Here is a 15,820-nt window from a genome sequence, read left to right as displayed (position 1 = left end):
AGAATCTCAAAGCAGAGGGGAAACACAATATAAACATTAACTCAAAGCTCGTACATCATTCTTACATAAACAAAAATGAGAAACAGCCTGTGATTTATAATCAAAGACAATATGATTGTATGAATGAGACTTGACACTCAGCACTCTCAACCAAGGGTCATGGTGTAAAGATTTGTAGAAATCCAACTGTTTATAGCATGTGTAAGGTGTAAAACTGTTAATACTGTCATTTGAATAACGATGTACAAGATGTGTGTTTTCCCCAAGCCTCCTTAGATCTACAGCTAGTGAAAAAAAAAACTTGCACATAGACCCACATCATATATAGTATATATAATTGCCAAGGAATTATATAAATTCAGCGGAAAAACTTCACGATCGAAGGTAGGCATGCTAAAAAATAGACATGCTTCACGATGTGAGTTTTCGATTTCGTATCCCCGGAGTGATTTATGGTTATCGGCTTCCTTAATCCTTTCAATGACGTCTAAAGGAAACTATACAGTTCATTTACCTGCTGGGGGCGGGGCTAAGGGGCCAGGAAGTTGTTGTGCTTTGTATGTTTCCGTGGCCGTCTGTATAAAACAATGTACCATTGATGCTTTTACGGCGCCAGATCATCCGCTCTGCAATACCTAAATGGTTCAGCAGTATAATGTAATGTATGTATTCATTTATTTGCAAACTTTGGTCTGAATTAAAGTTCACTTAAAACGGGGTGTAAACACTATTGCTACTACCAGACCAAGCCACTGAATAGTATAGTAGACGCAAATAAATGCAGACTCTGTAGTCTAATATGTCAAAATTACCTGGACACTCTGGGATTTCCCTGCTCAGTGACAAATCTCTGGAATTCTATCGGGATCCAGTGGCTTTTTACCAACGTCGCATCGAAAAGCATGGAAGTCGAATCTTCGAAGCCCGGCTACTCAACAAGTCAACATCTTTCGTATGTTCAGTGCAAGGGATGAAGGAGCTGCTTTGTGGTATGCCTCAGTTACAGTGCGTTACAGCGTGCTGTAACGTTGGTTAAATTCTGCGCTATTTGATTGTTTGTTTGTGTGGATCGACACTTGTATAAGCGACACTGCCCATTGTACTGTAGCTTAATGTTACTTTTTGTCTCAAGGTCATTTTAATTCAGAGCCAAGACCCGGGCGGTAGAACTGTTGGCAAAAGGGGTTTAAGATGCCTCCACAATAATTAATGTTATATTTTAGAACGTTGTCTGTGAATTTGTGAAGAGCTTTACGTGGCAACATTATTTTAGAAATATCAGCATTTCAGCGTAAATGTTACGTTCTGAAAGTATCCATATAGCTAGTATCACATTCTATGACTAACTTGTATTTTAGATCTCAAAGATTAGGAACCCAACGGCCAAGAAAAGGTTTATCATGAGATGCAAGACTCGTGACTAGTTTCTTGTGACCGACACATTGTATAAGGGAATCAGATTCCAGAAATAAGCATGCCTCTTATGTTCCGGAGGTTAGTTATAGATCTGAGGTTCATATTAAAAATTAGAGACATTGCACAAATTACAGCAGTTTCAACAGAAGAGAAGGATGGGTTTAAAAATGACACATTGGGTCATTTTTAATACACCTTAAACTGTTTACAAATTGTATTAAGTCATCACAGAGAATTAAGTTTAACTTAAATAGCTGAAGTAGAACTGGAAATAGAAATGGCCTCACACAGCAGCATTAGTTACAAAGTTGGTGGCCTGTACTATACAATGGAAAAAAAAAATGTTTATTGAGCAATTACTTTGTACTGTGATTCTTTAATGTATATACTTATTGGTTTTTAATAGTGCACATTCATATACTGGAGGACATAATATTCAAAATAAACACCAGCCGTCAGCTTCCTACATTGAACTAAACAGGACGAAAATTACAATCTCTATGCTGTTGTCATTTTTGTCTACTTGCACTACTGTCAAATTGTTGTCAAAATTACTGTGTTGCTGATAGCGTCCTCTTTTTATGTCATCAGAATCAGGCTGATAAATTCCAGTGTCTTTGTATCCTTTCCTTTACTGGTGTTGACATCAGAGCTGTAACCATCTTTGTGATTGGTTCGCAGCAGTTCATGCATTGTTCCAGCTATTGCTGTCTAATAGCACCTCATACTTAGGAGTATATTTTGGCCATGAAATAGCCCTGGAAGGCACCAATTTTACTTATTGCCTGAGCTTCACACAATGGAAACCCAGTAGATGTTGAAACACAGCAAAATTATAATCAGCCAAAACAATGAGGAAATGAAGACAGCTGCAGTTTGTTTTAAATTCTAATTTGGAAGAAGCACCTTTGTGGCACCAAAGGGGATAATAAATGGTGCTGTCATAAAAAAGAAGAATACTTAAAATACATCAGCGAGGAAGCTGTGTGGTGCAGAAAAACTTTAAAAACACTTGATGTGATGTCTGACTAAGACCGTCAGCATGAGAACAGACTTGTACTGCAGTGTCAGTGCCTTAACAATGCAGTCAGCCTCAGAGAGATGAGGATGAAAATGAAAAGATATATCAAGACTATATGAACTCATATTATCTTCAGTCTTAACACAACCAAGACAAGCCAAAGGCAGAGAGGCTCTGGAAAACCTACACAGATTACCTGTCCTATTTAAGTGCACTCATTAAATGACAAAGGAAGGTGTAAGGCAGATTATAAATTAGTTAGCAAAAAGACAGAAGCCATGTCCAGAGTTTACATTATATGTCTTCACCAAGACCGTTTAAGCCTTATAGCCTTGATTTTATTAATGGATATTTATTATCTATCATCTATCTATCTATCATTTACTGTACAGAGAAAATAAATGTTATGTTTTATGTCATGGTAAAAGCTCATTTTGTTCTGTGATGGATCTGAGAGAGGGCTGTAGTACAGTGGGCAGACATATGCGCATGCATTGCCCATGTGCTTGGGTGATAACCTTTTGTGTGAAAACCAGGTTTCCTTTCAGATATTTAAATACCTAAATTGCTCAATTTTCAAACTTAATTCTGGTAAATTACACAGAAATAAGAGGTTGTGTTCATCCACAGTCCTGTGTGTCAATCACCACGTGCTTAGTGAGTTCACACCTCTGCCACAAGGTTACATGTTTCCAGCAGTGAGGTTGATTTTGTTCTAAAAATGAATTTGTGTCCTCCCTGACAGTGTTCCGTTGTCAGCTATGTCTAAGTTAAAAATGATTTCAGCTGACCATGCCACTTTGCTGAGTTATCATTGAAATGCATCAGTGGAAAATCTGGCTTCAGACTGCAAATGGAAATTTGAGCTCCAGCTGAAACCCAGCTCAATGACTGAGTCTAAGGTTTCAGAAAGCTGTGACGCGCGTCTCTGTGTTAAGCACTGGATCTCAGCATGTGCGCAGAGCCAAAGATGATCACGTCTACAGTCCTCATTTTGCATTTGTCTTTTGCAAGGTAATAAGCTTCATGTTTTACAGTGTTTTCTTTCTCTGCAGAGAAATCATCAGTTTTCCAGAAAGATCCATCTGATGTCATGCATCACATTTACGGGGATAACATTGTGACAGCCAATGGTAAGCACTGTCACGTTTGTCTCTGTCCAGGCAGGGCATGAATGGATTTTGAAGTTCAAATCACTACTTTTTCCTCGTTCACAAAACTCAGTAATAGCTGATCCAAATAAAACAATTATATTTAGACGTGGAGCCGTTAACATACTGGTCTGTCCAGGATAACTGGGGACGGATTTAATGTAGCAGCTTTAGCCGTAAAAGTAGCGCTGTACTATTATGACCTTGTGCATTGTGCTGGAGCATCATGGCACTCTACAAATGCACATTGTAGCTCACCATGCAACCTATAACAGCAATTAACACCAGAACAATGAGTCTTGAGAGACGTGTTACATAATTTCCTTTTGGGATGTTTGTGAGGAAAACGCAGCTTTACACAGGTTCAGGCAAAACTAAACTCCATTTTTGTTGGCTATTTGATTTTTAAACGGAACAGATAGAGCAGAACAAAGAAACAGATGTTTCAGCTGATGCCTGAGGTGAGGCTCAGATACAGTGGAAATGAAATGATTTCAGGGGTGTTTCATTGGTCTGATAGCACCAATGCAGGCACTACTTGCTCACAAGCAATATGAAGTCAGTACTCGGTTAAATAAGAGACTAACATAACAAGAGGTTACTGCAGGTGGTCACAACACTTGTTAGAGGACACAGCATTTCTAAAACTTTTTTGTTTGGCTAAAATAAGAGAATATATGCCCATCACACTGTGGTAGCGTCCTACCAGGTATTTACAACAGCAGAAATAAATAACAAAGCCACAAACCATACACCGTAATATGAAATATCCAGTTTGACAGCCTGGCATTAAACACATGAAGAACATTTCAACTTGCATAACATTTATTTATCCTAAGTGCAAGCTCCATGTCTCACATCATCACTACTATCTATACTGGGGTTATTTAACAGGGACCAACAATGCACCTGTATTGTTCCCTTTCTGTTTTTGTACATGGCTTTTGTTGTTCTAATTTTTTTTTCTCCAATATCCCATCTTATATGGTTAGCCTTTTGAAAAATTTCAATTAGTAAATTTAGTTGAAGTATCATATAGTTGTATAATAGTATTATTGTTTTGTTATTATTGTTGCAATTGTTGCAAATTTTTGTATACAAATTATTGCAATTATTGTGTTGTATAAATCATTATAGGGATTTCTTTCTAATGAGTGAATATGTAAATTGACATTACAGGACATCATTTCAGAATACAGAGCACTTAAAATCCTGTTGGAAATTTTGAATACAATCATTTAAAAAGTACATTGATCAGTGCTGTAAAGCATTGCAGATCCCAAGGGGATTTTCAAATACATTTAACAAAAGCTACATTTATAATGCACTCTAAAGTATTTACAAGGGCTTGTGCAATCCGCCATTACAGACTGAGCCATTGAAACAGCCGTTGTAACTTGTAGAAACACATGTTTACAAAGCAAGTGGGAGAAAATTGTATAATAAAATGGCATAGTTCAAAGCTGAAATGCATGATACAGAACAGCGTTTTTCTGGTCTGTCAAGCTATTTACTGCTTTAAAAGTTAATTGACACTGCATTTTATTTGACTGTAAAAATGCTTTGTAACAGAATTGTATTTTCCATTCATACCTTCATAAAATGCTCTAATGGGCTTTTGTGTCATTTTTACAATATTTGACAAGGATATTCTGTTCTAAAATGGGAAATCTTGTTTAGCATGTTTCTGCAGTGTAGTATCAAGTCAACCTGATTAACAACCTGATTTAGCATAAATTCTGCTTGACATGCATTATGATCTTACGTGTTTTGGTGGATGAATTAAACTCTGTCTGAAGGACTTCGGATGGTCAAAGTTGTGGTGTTGAAATATGTAATGGTCCTACTGCCATTACTGGAACTGGACACTGTCTTTCAGAAACAAGAACACTGGGCCCTGACATCAGGCTTGACCCCGTTCAGAAGCATGCAGAGTATGGAAGTGTGCAGATATGACAGCATGACCACAATAGACTGAGAACAAGGAATGCATTAAGGTTGAAATATATCTCCTCTCCACGTCAACATATATGACTTTACATGTGTTCAACCCACAGATAAAGCATTTTGTGACAGACGTGACATTTCAAGATCACGCAGATGCATAAAGTGCAGAAAGTTAAAATAATCAATACAAAACTTGTATTGATTTAATATTATGTAGTCAGCATTTACGTATATAGTCCCTTCCTAAACAGTAGCCTTTGCACATTACAGTACAGTATGTACAGCACTAATACTCATAATACAAGTAATACCCTGCTTTGCACGAGAATCGGGTGGATTATGATTAATATATTGAATTAATGAGGCAAGGTTTCACAGAGACTGTAATAAGCCAATAAATCAATAATAACATAAATAATAATAAACTCACCATATTTTATTTTTATGTAAATGCTGTGACATTCCAGGAGTAATCTTGTTAGTTGAAGGCCCATATTTCATTGTGTTTTGTCACTTTTAGCATTTTCTCAGTTAAATTATGTTAAATAATTAACCAGGGCTGTAGTTAATTAATAAGAACTGTTGTCAGTACTTTGTTTACTGAAGCTGAGGGGCAGTTGGACGCTCCATTGGGTTTTTGACTTGCCTTGTGGATGCAATTTATTTTTCATTATTGAACATAAATGAACATTTAGAAAAATATATACTTTATGTCTTTTCAAGGAGGGATTTTTGTTTCTATTTTGTAAACTTGTAGCTACTTCAGATTATTTTAATTATTGCACTTGTATATACTTTAAATCTACCTCCCACCCCTACCACACACACACCCCAAATCCCAGGGTAAGCAAAGTAATGTGAAAACAGAATGTTCCCAGTTTGGGACATTGTCTTGAACCTCAAAAAGGTCAAAAAAGCAACAGATTCACACAGCACTCCCACCCTGCTGACAACCTACCGCTGTAACTAACCAAATATCTAGGGGAAACATTCCCAAGAGTTCACATCAGCAGCAAGTGGAACTTGCTTTAACTATATGGTTACTTTCCAAGTGCTGTTTAGCTGAGTTTTAAGTCAGTGACCATTTCTGTAACGAAAGAAAAAATGCTTAAACAGCTTGCCATGTACATTATAAAGAGGACCTCAAGTAAAGATGTAACTGTCTGGTTACATCTGTGCTTTTCAAAAGAGATTTATGTAAATATTTTCTGCCTGCTTTGGCTGCCATTAATTGGTGCTTGCAGTTACCGTTATTATGCTTTTTTGGTTGTATTTCAGTCACAACCAAATATGACTGGATGGCACAACATTTGAATGTAGACTCATCGTAAAACTGTAATTACAAAATTTGTTTTTCAATGAAAAGAGTCAGGAATTTACTTCAAGTCAAGGATTACTTGGCTAGACAGTCTCAAACAAGTTACCTTAAGATCACTGTCAAGTAGTTACGAAGAGCAGTATCTACATACAAACTTTGTCGAGTGTGCACAGGTAAGATGTTACTATTCAGACAACATGTAAATGTTAGTGACATTGTACAGACTGAGGAAATGGTTCCATCATCTTGTACAAGTTATATTAGGATCATTGGCCGTAGGTTTAAATACATATCTTGAGAGACAATGCGTTTTACAAACATCAGGAAGAGGTCCAAATGCAACCCCATGTGCTGTTCGAAATGGGACATCTCAGAAACATTAGTGTCCATAAGAATTTGAATATGAAGCAGGTTCTTCCTTACGCAGAAGCAAACACAAACCATTGATACATATCTGTATGCTTAAATACCGACCATATGCATCTAAATACCTGTTCAGTATTATACAAATTCAGATAGATAAACAAATGAATTTCCTGGCTTATATTCAAGAAGGCATCTTTGTTGTCAGTTGAGTTATATTGAATGTGAGGGTGATTTTGAAAAATTAAATCACACATATTGATTTGGAATGGTTTATCATGAACAATGTGATACACTACCTATGTCAAAAGTAAGCCTGAAGGTCTATTGTTGTCAAGGCCACAGACTTTGTTTCATGTTGTTGAGACAAAATGAGCCATAAGGCCTGTTAAACTGACCTACAAACATCTCTACACTACGTATTTCAGAAGTACACAAAATCATTTAGGAAATGAAATTCAGACTTCTTTTTTCTGGCCCTAAATTTCTGTTTGAGTTGACATTTCCAGTTTTAATTGTATACATACAGTTAGCTCCTTGTGCTGGTTTAAGTTCCATTCGTGTATGATGTGGAAAGGCAAATTGTGTAATTGTGTGCAGAGAAATAGTAATTTTAGCGTTTGTATGTGCTATTAGCACATGAAAGGGCGGTGGATGTTCTTTCATGCAATTCCATGCTTGTCATAAGCAGAACAGCTAATTAGCATCAGCCAGATAGCTAACACAGTGTTGATTTGTGGTGTGTGTAGGGTACTGTTGTTGGTTGGCAGCTTAAGTGGTGTTGCTAATCAGGCATCTAACACATGGCAGTTATCTTGATCAGAATCTGCATCTCCTTTCCCCTGAAGAAAGTGCATGCAATATGTCTCTTCTGATCATTTATACCATTTGCCCATTTGGCGACATCTTACTGCGAGTTTCTTCTTGCTACAATTTACAGCCTAGCATCAGATACTTGTTTCAGTGATTAATTTTTGCATAAACCTAGGCTGACGCTTTTTAAGCTTTAAGTAGAGCTCACTCTGACTAGCCTTGGGTCTGGCTTGACAATATGTATTTAATTAATCAACTTATCATGAACTTGACTATCTATGTGCAAGTTTATTATACTCCTGAAGCTAATGTTCTGCTCCCTTCAGGAAGTGAACTTTAAAACAGATGTTGCTCTTCTGTTCTACTGGCGTGTCTGATTTAAATGTGTTGATTTGATTTTGACTATTTCTAACTCTCTTTTCTAGCATCTCTTCTTGGCTGGAGTGACTATCACCCTGTTGTATGTCAAGAACATGGCTGATCTGATTATGTAGAAGAAATGGGCTGAGTATAATTGTCTGTCCAAAGAATAAATGAATCATATTGTTGCTTATTCCCTGTGAATTTGTTACCATTATTTTATTCTTTGACACAATTGATGGTTTATACTTTCACAAAGGTTAGCAGCTCTGTCTCTGTTACATGTTGCAAAACATGCTGAAAATATGCCTTTTTTACATTTTTGCACGAAGATCTTTCTCTTTGTTTTTCCATAGTGCAAAAAGAGAAATAATGCAAAATATTCCAGTGAATGAGGTGCAGAATAAAAATATTTATTCTTCTACATCTGACAAGGATAAAACACATAGGCTTTGATTGTTATGGTTTGATCAGGAAGTAGAAAATGCAATTTCTCCTAACAGAAATGATATGTGTTCATCACTTTGTATTCTTAAGTTTTCAAGTATTTACAATAATTCTAAAATCATACACATTACACCAATGAATCTCCATGAATCTGGATATTTTTAACATGCACTGAGCATTGCTGTTTGTATGAGGATCAGTATTTTACTCTGTAAGCATTTCATATGTATATCAAGTTTTCTATGGAAAAGATCACAAGTTTTTGAGAACTCTGGGGATGGTGTTAAGTTGCCCACATGTACCACACAGGATATAAACAATGCAAGTTTATAGGAACTGGTGATCCATCAAACCTAGCATTTTTAACGTACAGGTCTAAGGGCATGGTGTGGCATTTGTAATGGGCTGACAGCGGCCCACCGCTGCGATGACCTCGCTAACCTGAGCTCCTTTGTAGGTGCCACGGATAGTGGTACTGCGCTTTACCCCCTTGGTGTAAGTCTTGGTGAGGCGAGCAGTGAAGAGAATGCTCGCAGTGTACCGCCTCCCCTCCATCCTGACTGTGCAATAGTGGTTGGGGGGAATGTTGATATTCCCCACTGAAATAGAGTGGCTGACAGTTTCCCTTGGTGGAGCTCTGAAAGATCGAGAGGGTTTTCTCAACCGTGAAGTCAACAGTCGCTGAAATCAGTGGGATTCCCGCTGTGATGCTGGTGGAATACGCCAAAGAATTGGAACGGCTGATCTCAAATGTGTCCTCCCTTTCACTGCTCATCTCCGTATTGATGATTGCTTAGCAATTGTGGTTGTTGACTGTTGAATTTTTCAATATAAAGGAGGGGTGGGGCACTTTGTTCATTTGATTGACGTGATATTGAACATTTGAGATCTGCTGATTGTATTGTTGTCTATTGACTGTGTAAACCTCATAGCTCTTGTACCAGTACTCTTTCCTTCCCAAGGTAGGAAAAATGCTTCATGCCGTGGTACCACCTTTCCTAAACCGTTCTTGTTTTTCCCGACATAGACGTCACTGCAGAACCTAACAGAGTTCTGAGGAACAGATCCCCAAGACCCACCCTGCCAATTCAAAATCTCAAAATTGTCCACGTTTACCAAAATGTCAAAGTACGGGCTACGATATTCCATAGATTTCCATAGATGCAACATTCAAAAATGTAACTTTTGAGAGAAGTCTTATAAATAAAAATATCAATGTCAGATATAAGATAAATATCAAATAGATAAAGATAAATGTCAGTAAAAGTAAGATGTGTTACTCATGTTTCATAATAATGATGCATGTATGAGAACTTCAGAAGTATAAGGCATTATGTCCTTGGATTTGCACCTTTCGTGGAGGCAAATGCATTGTCTACCCCTGACAGTTTCACCTGCATCATTTAAGATATGGTTTAAAACACTGTAGATTACCATAAATTACTGCTTTTCATTCATTGCATAAACATATTCATTGGCAGATTTTTTTTTGTATGTTTGGCAGTTTGGGGAGTGCAACATATTTAGAGAAAACAAAAGGGGCATTGAACCCACTACAAATGAAGTCATTCTATGTAAAATGTTACTGGAACTTGAGGGCTGCATCTGTCTTCACCTTGCCACTCCCTGTTTTTTTTTTTTAATTACATGAAAAACTCATCTAATGTGTCCTATTTTTTTACCACTAGATGGAGACATTAAACAAGCATTACACAACACACACACTATGCTCAAAACCTATCTAATGTTTAAGGAAGCCTCAGGATTACGGTGGCTTGTCTACAGTTTAAATGGTCTGTGCATATTTCAACTAGCAACTTCCAGTGGATATATATGTAGCATGTGATAATGCATAATATCCTGGGCTCTCCTTTTCACTACATCTACCATGCACATAAATCTGCACCATTTACGTAAACTTAGACTTGTCAGACTGCATTCTTTGTCCGATATGGTCCTGTGTGTCTTTCTTGTTTCTGTAATACAATCCAGAAGGTGTCACATGCCCAAGGTGACTCTGGGGCCACAGACTGGGCACTGCTTATGTGGGCTCACTGTTTGATATGACCCTGCCAGTCAAAGCCTCATGCCTCATGCTGCTGTCTGTGTCTCTGTCTCAGGTGAGGAGGCCTGCTTGCTGCGTCTCTCCCTCATGCACCTCTTCACAGGAAAGTGTCTGCAGGCCTGCTCAGACTATATCAACAGGTAGCATCCTTTTCTACCATCAGAGCCCCTCCAAAAAAGTCCCTGTCAGCATGACCCTATTTCAGCACCGTCTCCAAATGCGATTCCAAAATGTGCAGGTGACTCTTATAAATATAAAATTATCAATAAAAAAATTACCTCAATACTGAAAATGTTATTAGTGTACCATGTGTAGTATACTAAATTGAATGTATATATGTGTGTTAGTTGCCTTAGAATCATGTAGGATGTGTGTAACATTCAAAAGTGAGTAGTAGGGATTAAATAGTTGAGTTCACAAAGAAAACAATACTGTTGTAGCCAGACTTGATTAAACTCCTTGGTGAATTGACTGCCAAAGTCAACACAGATGCCAGAGTTCAGTGAGGCAGTGGGAGAGGATAGAGTGGTTTGTGGTGAGTTGTTATGTGAAAATTGTCCTGTTTAGGCTTTTGTCATATGTCATTTCACTTATGTCATTTCACATGTACTTCCTGTGATGCTGCATGGTGGCTATTCATGGTTGGGGGTGCTAGACCCGTGATTTTGGAGTCCAATTCTAGTGAGGACACTTCTGCAAGACAGTGGAAACCAACCTATATAAATGCTAATACATTACATTATTTAGCAGACGCTCTTACCCAGAGCGACTTACATAGGTTACAGTTCTTTACAATTTCATCCATTTATACAGTTGGATATTTTACTGAGGCAATTGTGGGTTAAGTACCTTGCCCAAGGGTACAGCAGCAGTGTCCCATCGAGGATTAAACGGGCAACGTTTCAGTTACGAGTCCTGCTCCTTAACCACTGTGCTACACTGCTGCCCATATGAAATGTCACATATGGACAGTGTGTGTGTGTGTGTGTGTGTGTATGTGTGTGTGTGTAAACCCTGTTTTTCCCTTGCAGCGTTTGTGAGCGCTGTCTGAAGGGACTATCTGCAAGGTGAGAACCCTGGGGTTGAACTGCATCCCAGCACACACCCGCTGGTTTCATCATGTTCATAGGGATTATCTGGTGTGTTATACAATCATAAACTGTCCCTAGGTGGCAGGGTAATGGGGTAGCAGGAGATGGGTCGGGAGGTGTTGTTATGTCATGCAGGTTCTCTTGTGGTTCTGAAACTCCTCCTCTCTTTCAGAAAGGAGTTTGATTGGGAACTAGCTAAATGCTGCCCATCACCAAAGAACATTTGAATGGCACTTTTATCTGAAAAATATCAGAAATTTGTCTTACAGTTATTGATTATGTATATCTACTTTGAGAATTAAATCAATCTGGACCTTTTTGGAAATGTAAATAAGTGTTTGGGAATAAAACAGAGGAAATGTTCATTTGGATGTGCCAACACATGTCCTGCACTCAGGATATGTTTCATGCTTGCCACCAAAAGATATAATAGCTTTTATGTTGTTCAGCGAGCAGCCGCAGTCCGTCTACCCCCTGTTCAAACGCCTTGGAACAGAGCTGGTGCTGGGGCTGTTCCTGAACGTGCACCCCGAGGAGACGCCCGACCACTTCCGGGAGATCACACGGCTCTGCACCCTTCACTGGCATGGTGAGCGGCGCCCGGGGAGCACCCGAGCCTGCCCCCCGTCTGCTGCTGCCGCCGCCACTCACAGCTGCGGCAGCTCTCCTCCCTGTCCAGTGGCACCGCCTTTCAGCCGGCCAGCTCTCCTGTTGATGCCCTGGAGGATGATTATAAACCTTATGAAGCCTAGCTGTAGCGTAAGCCAGTTAACATGGTAACAGCAGAGCGCATGAAGGTGCGTGGTTTCACAGTGGCAGAAAATTGTGCTGCCGTTGTCCTGAAGAGGTTTAGTTAGTGCTACTTAATTGTGAAGTATTAACAACACACAACTGTAACTGGGCAATATCTATGCCTCTTTGTGAAACTTAGTACATGATGATGAGTTTTAAATGTTAATTAGGAGCAATTAAGTGAATAAATATATTGGTTTTTGGTAATTAAGTGCTTAAGTGCATCATATTGTATTATTATCCTATTTTCAGGTGATCTCAGATACATACTCTCTTAGATACAATTTTCTGGCTGTGGAGCTATGAACACCACCTCACCACCAAGTGGCTTCATTCCTATGCACATGCAACTCCTCTATTTTTGAAAAATATCACTGTTTATTTCTTTGGTCCTTTTCCTCCTCCCCAATAGGCATTATATCAGCACCAGTCAATGTGAAGATGCCCCTGTGGTCCTCAGGTTTCTGCACAGCACTGGAGGCCAAGGACAAGCTGATAGACATCATCCATGAGAAGCTGGACTGTGAGCAGCAGGGGTAAGGGACGATAAACTGTAGCTCTCGGCACACTGCAGTGGGGCTTTTCCACCTTCCTCTCAGACTTGGACTTGACAAGGTTCATTCTGCATAATTTATGACCATGTTTATTGCTGGAGAAGTGTTAGGCGCCTTGCTTGATTGGTGAGTTTTAGCCAGCACTCAATTTGCCACATGTACAGTGACCACTAACCTTGCTTACTGGCTGTGTTTCTGGACCAACAGCACGTCTTAATACAGCCATGGTGTAAACTGAGATAATGCACGGAGGCCAAGCGTTGAGAAGCAGCCTTGTAAACCTTGTAGTGTTTTTCAATAGATAAGGAATGGGAGATTGACAAGGAATGCTCTTTCCTTCAGACAGGAGCGGTCCCCACATACTTATCTCAGTTAAGATTGTCACCGGGCATAATTATGGCTGCCTCAAAGGAGACAGGACTGGCACGTGGGCTCAGCGCCCCGCCAGATCAAACCGCTGCTCACTTGTGACGGCTGCAGCTGCTGGGTCCATCGAGCGCGGGCAGTGAGGCAGAACAGAGCGGGAGTACAGCTGGAGGCTGCGGCAGCGATCAGGAGAGCCGCCCGTCGGTGGCGAGGCGAGGAGCCGTTCCCCCCACAGAGCACCTGCCTCCTGAGCCTGTGACTCACCACTGCCGCAGTACAGCGTGCAGCAGGCCTGGCTGAGAGCTGTTCCCAGTACAGCGCTCAGCGTGGACACAGCGTCTGAAGCCCCTTCATATTACAGCGCGCTTAGGGCGGAGATGTCGGGAAGAGCTGTTCCCAGTACAGCGCTCAGCATGGATGCAGCGTCTGAAGCCCCTTCGCATTACAGCGCGCTGAGGGTGGAGATGTCAGAAAGAGCTTTTCCCAGTACAGTGCTCAGTGTGGACACAGTATCTGAAGTTCCTCTGTAGTCCATTGTGCTCAGGGTAGAGATGTCAGAGAGAATTGTTCCCAGTACAGATTGCAATGTGAGCAGACCTGCCAGATGACCGTACGCTCATGGCAGGCACCGCACCACTACCCCACCCCTGCTCTCTGCTCCCTGCGCATCTCATCAACCAGCGCAGATATTCAGAGCCAAATAGATGGAATGCAGACAAATTCAGAGCGTTCTTCACAGAAACTTGGGAGCTACACCCTAGAACATTACTGGAGGCATAGCAAATGTTTCTTGATTTTTTTTTTCTTTTTTTTTTGCTGAAAGTTCCAGAACCTGTTAGTCTAAAAGGGGTTCTTCAGTCCCACAGTTTTTAGTTGCATTTTAATTAACAATTAATTTACACCTGGAACACCAGGAGGAGGTGGCTTTCCTGTCCAAATAATGGTGCAAATTAAAAAACTGAGGTGGGCAGGAACAAAAACCAGCAGCCCCTGCAGACTTAGGAGACTGCTCTGTCTCTGGGTGGTGGGTGCAGCCTGTGGCTTTGTAGCTAATGGTGTCATTTATCAAGCCAAGGTTTGATGCTCACACTTCCTGAGCGAGGAGACTCGGGGATCAGTGAGTAGAGATTGAATCAGGCAGGGCTACATTCACCTGTGTGCTCCTGTGGACATGTGTTCACCCCCCCCCCCCCTCTCGCTGCAGGTTCGTGGCCGACCTGCGGGCTCTTCCCCTTCCAGACGACAGCTGCGCTCCGCAGCACCTCCTGCTGTTCATATCGGCCCTGATTCCCAAAGCGCTGTCCTCCCTGCTCACCTCCTTCACCCTGGCACTGTGCGGGCCCAGCAGGGTGAGTCTAGGACAGGCTGCTACATGCTCCAAGGACACATCACCAGAGTCCCCCTCCGTGGGGGGTGGAGGTGGTGCCAGGGCGAGTGGTGCTCCTCATCTTATGGGACTTGTATACATAAATATGTATATATGCATATTATTTTGAAATTGCCTTAGTGCCTGCATGTAAATTTATGGATATGATATTTACTGTTTTTGTGACTGAAAAGTTATAATACTGGCCATATATGTCATGGCAGCAAAGCAGCAGCATCAGAGGAACTGAGGGCAAAAACACAGTGCATTGAGGGAAAAATACAGAACAAACAAGGATTGCTCAAAGGCCTTGATGTGTATGTCTGTAGCTATTAACAACTCTGCATTCCAGTGGGAGACCAGAGCACAGAGGAGATATTCTTCCAAAGGACTGTTACTTTAGTGTGTTACCAAGTAATGTGCACCAGTTCTCTGCCCACAGCAGTGGTCTTGGTGTCTGCTATTGTATATAGACAACATAGTGCTTCTCATTTTTATGTTTGTAGTTTTAGCTAATATGAAACTATGCAATTGCAGTGGCAGGAAATTAAGGTTCAGAGATTATGTTATGGTAAATGAACTCCCATATCTCTGCTCAGCACAGCATCAAATATATACTTAACATTTGACAGATGGTTGGATTATTAGTCTTTTCATTTTAAGTATTGTTTTTTGTGTCACATTGATTTGCTTGTTGTGATGCCCATGATAACAAATCTGCTAAAATTATGGAACTTGCAGTGCATTGCT

At 40.2% G+C, this 15,820-nt stretch overlaps 1 protein-coding gene across 1 annotated transcript in view; it reads left to right on the top strand.

Moving 5' to 3' along the window:
* The first annotated feature begins 547 nt into the window (after positions 1 to 547).
* LOC118777718 (putative cytochrome P450 120) overlaps positions 548 to 15,820 on the top strand; it is a 48,214-nt gene continuing 32,941 nt past the window's right edge. The window contains exons 1-7 of the mRNA XM_036528833.1: positions 548 to 989; positions 3,493 to 3,570; positions 10,957 to 11,041; positions 11,933 to 11,968; positions 12,442 to 12,581; positions 13,197 to 13,320; positions 14,909 to 15,053. Coding sequence (XP_036384726.1) covers positions 800 to 989; positions 3,493 to 3,570; positions 10,957 to 11,041; positions 11,933 to 11,968; positions 12,442 to 12,581; positions 13,197 to 13,320; positions 14,909 to 15,053 — 798 coding nt within the window. The 5' untranslated portion in view covers positions 548 to 799. The remainder of the gene's footprint in view (positions 990 to 3,492; positions 3,571 to 10,956; positions 11,042 to 11,932; positions 11,969 to 12,441; positions 12,582 to 13,196; positions 13,321 to 14,908; positions 15,054 to 15,820) is intronic.

The sequence above is a fragment of the Megalops cyprinoides genome, chromosome 5 (genome assembly GCF_013368585.1).
Source record: "Megalops cyprinoides isolate fMegCyp1 chromosome 5, fMegCyp1.pri, whole genome shotgun sequence".
Taxonomy (NCBI): Eukaryota; Metazoa; Chordata; class Actinopteri; order Elopiformes; family Megalopidae; genus Megalops; species Megalops cyprinoides.
The sequence above is the reverse complement of the archived record's forward strand: the minus strand, read 5'-3'. Positions and strand labels throughout refer to the sequence as shown.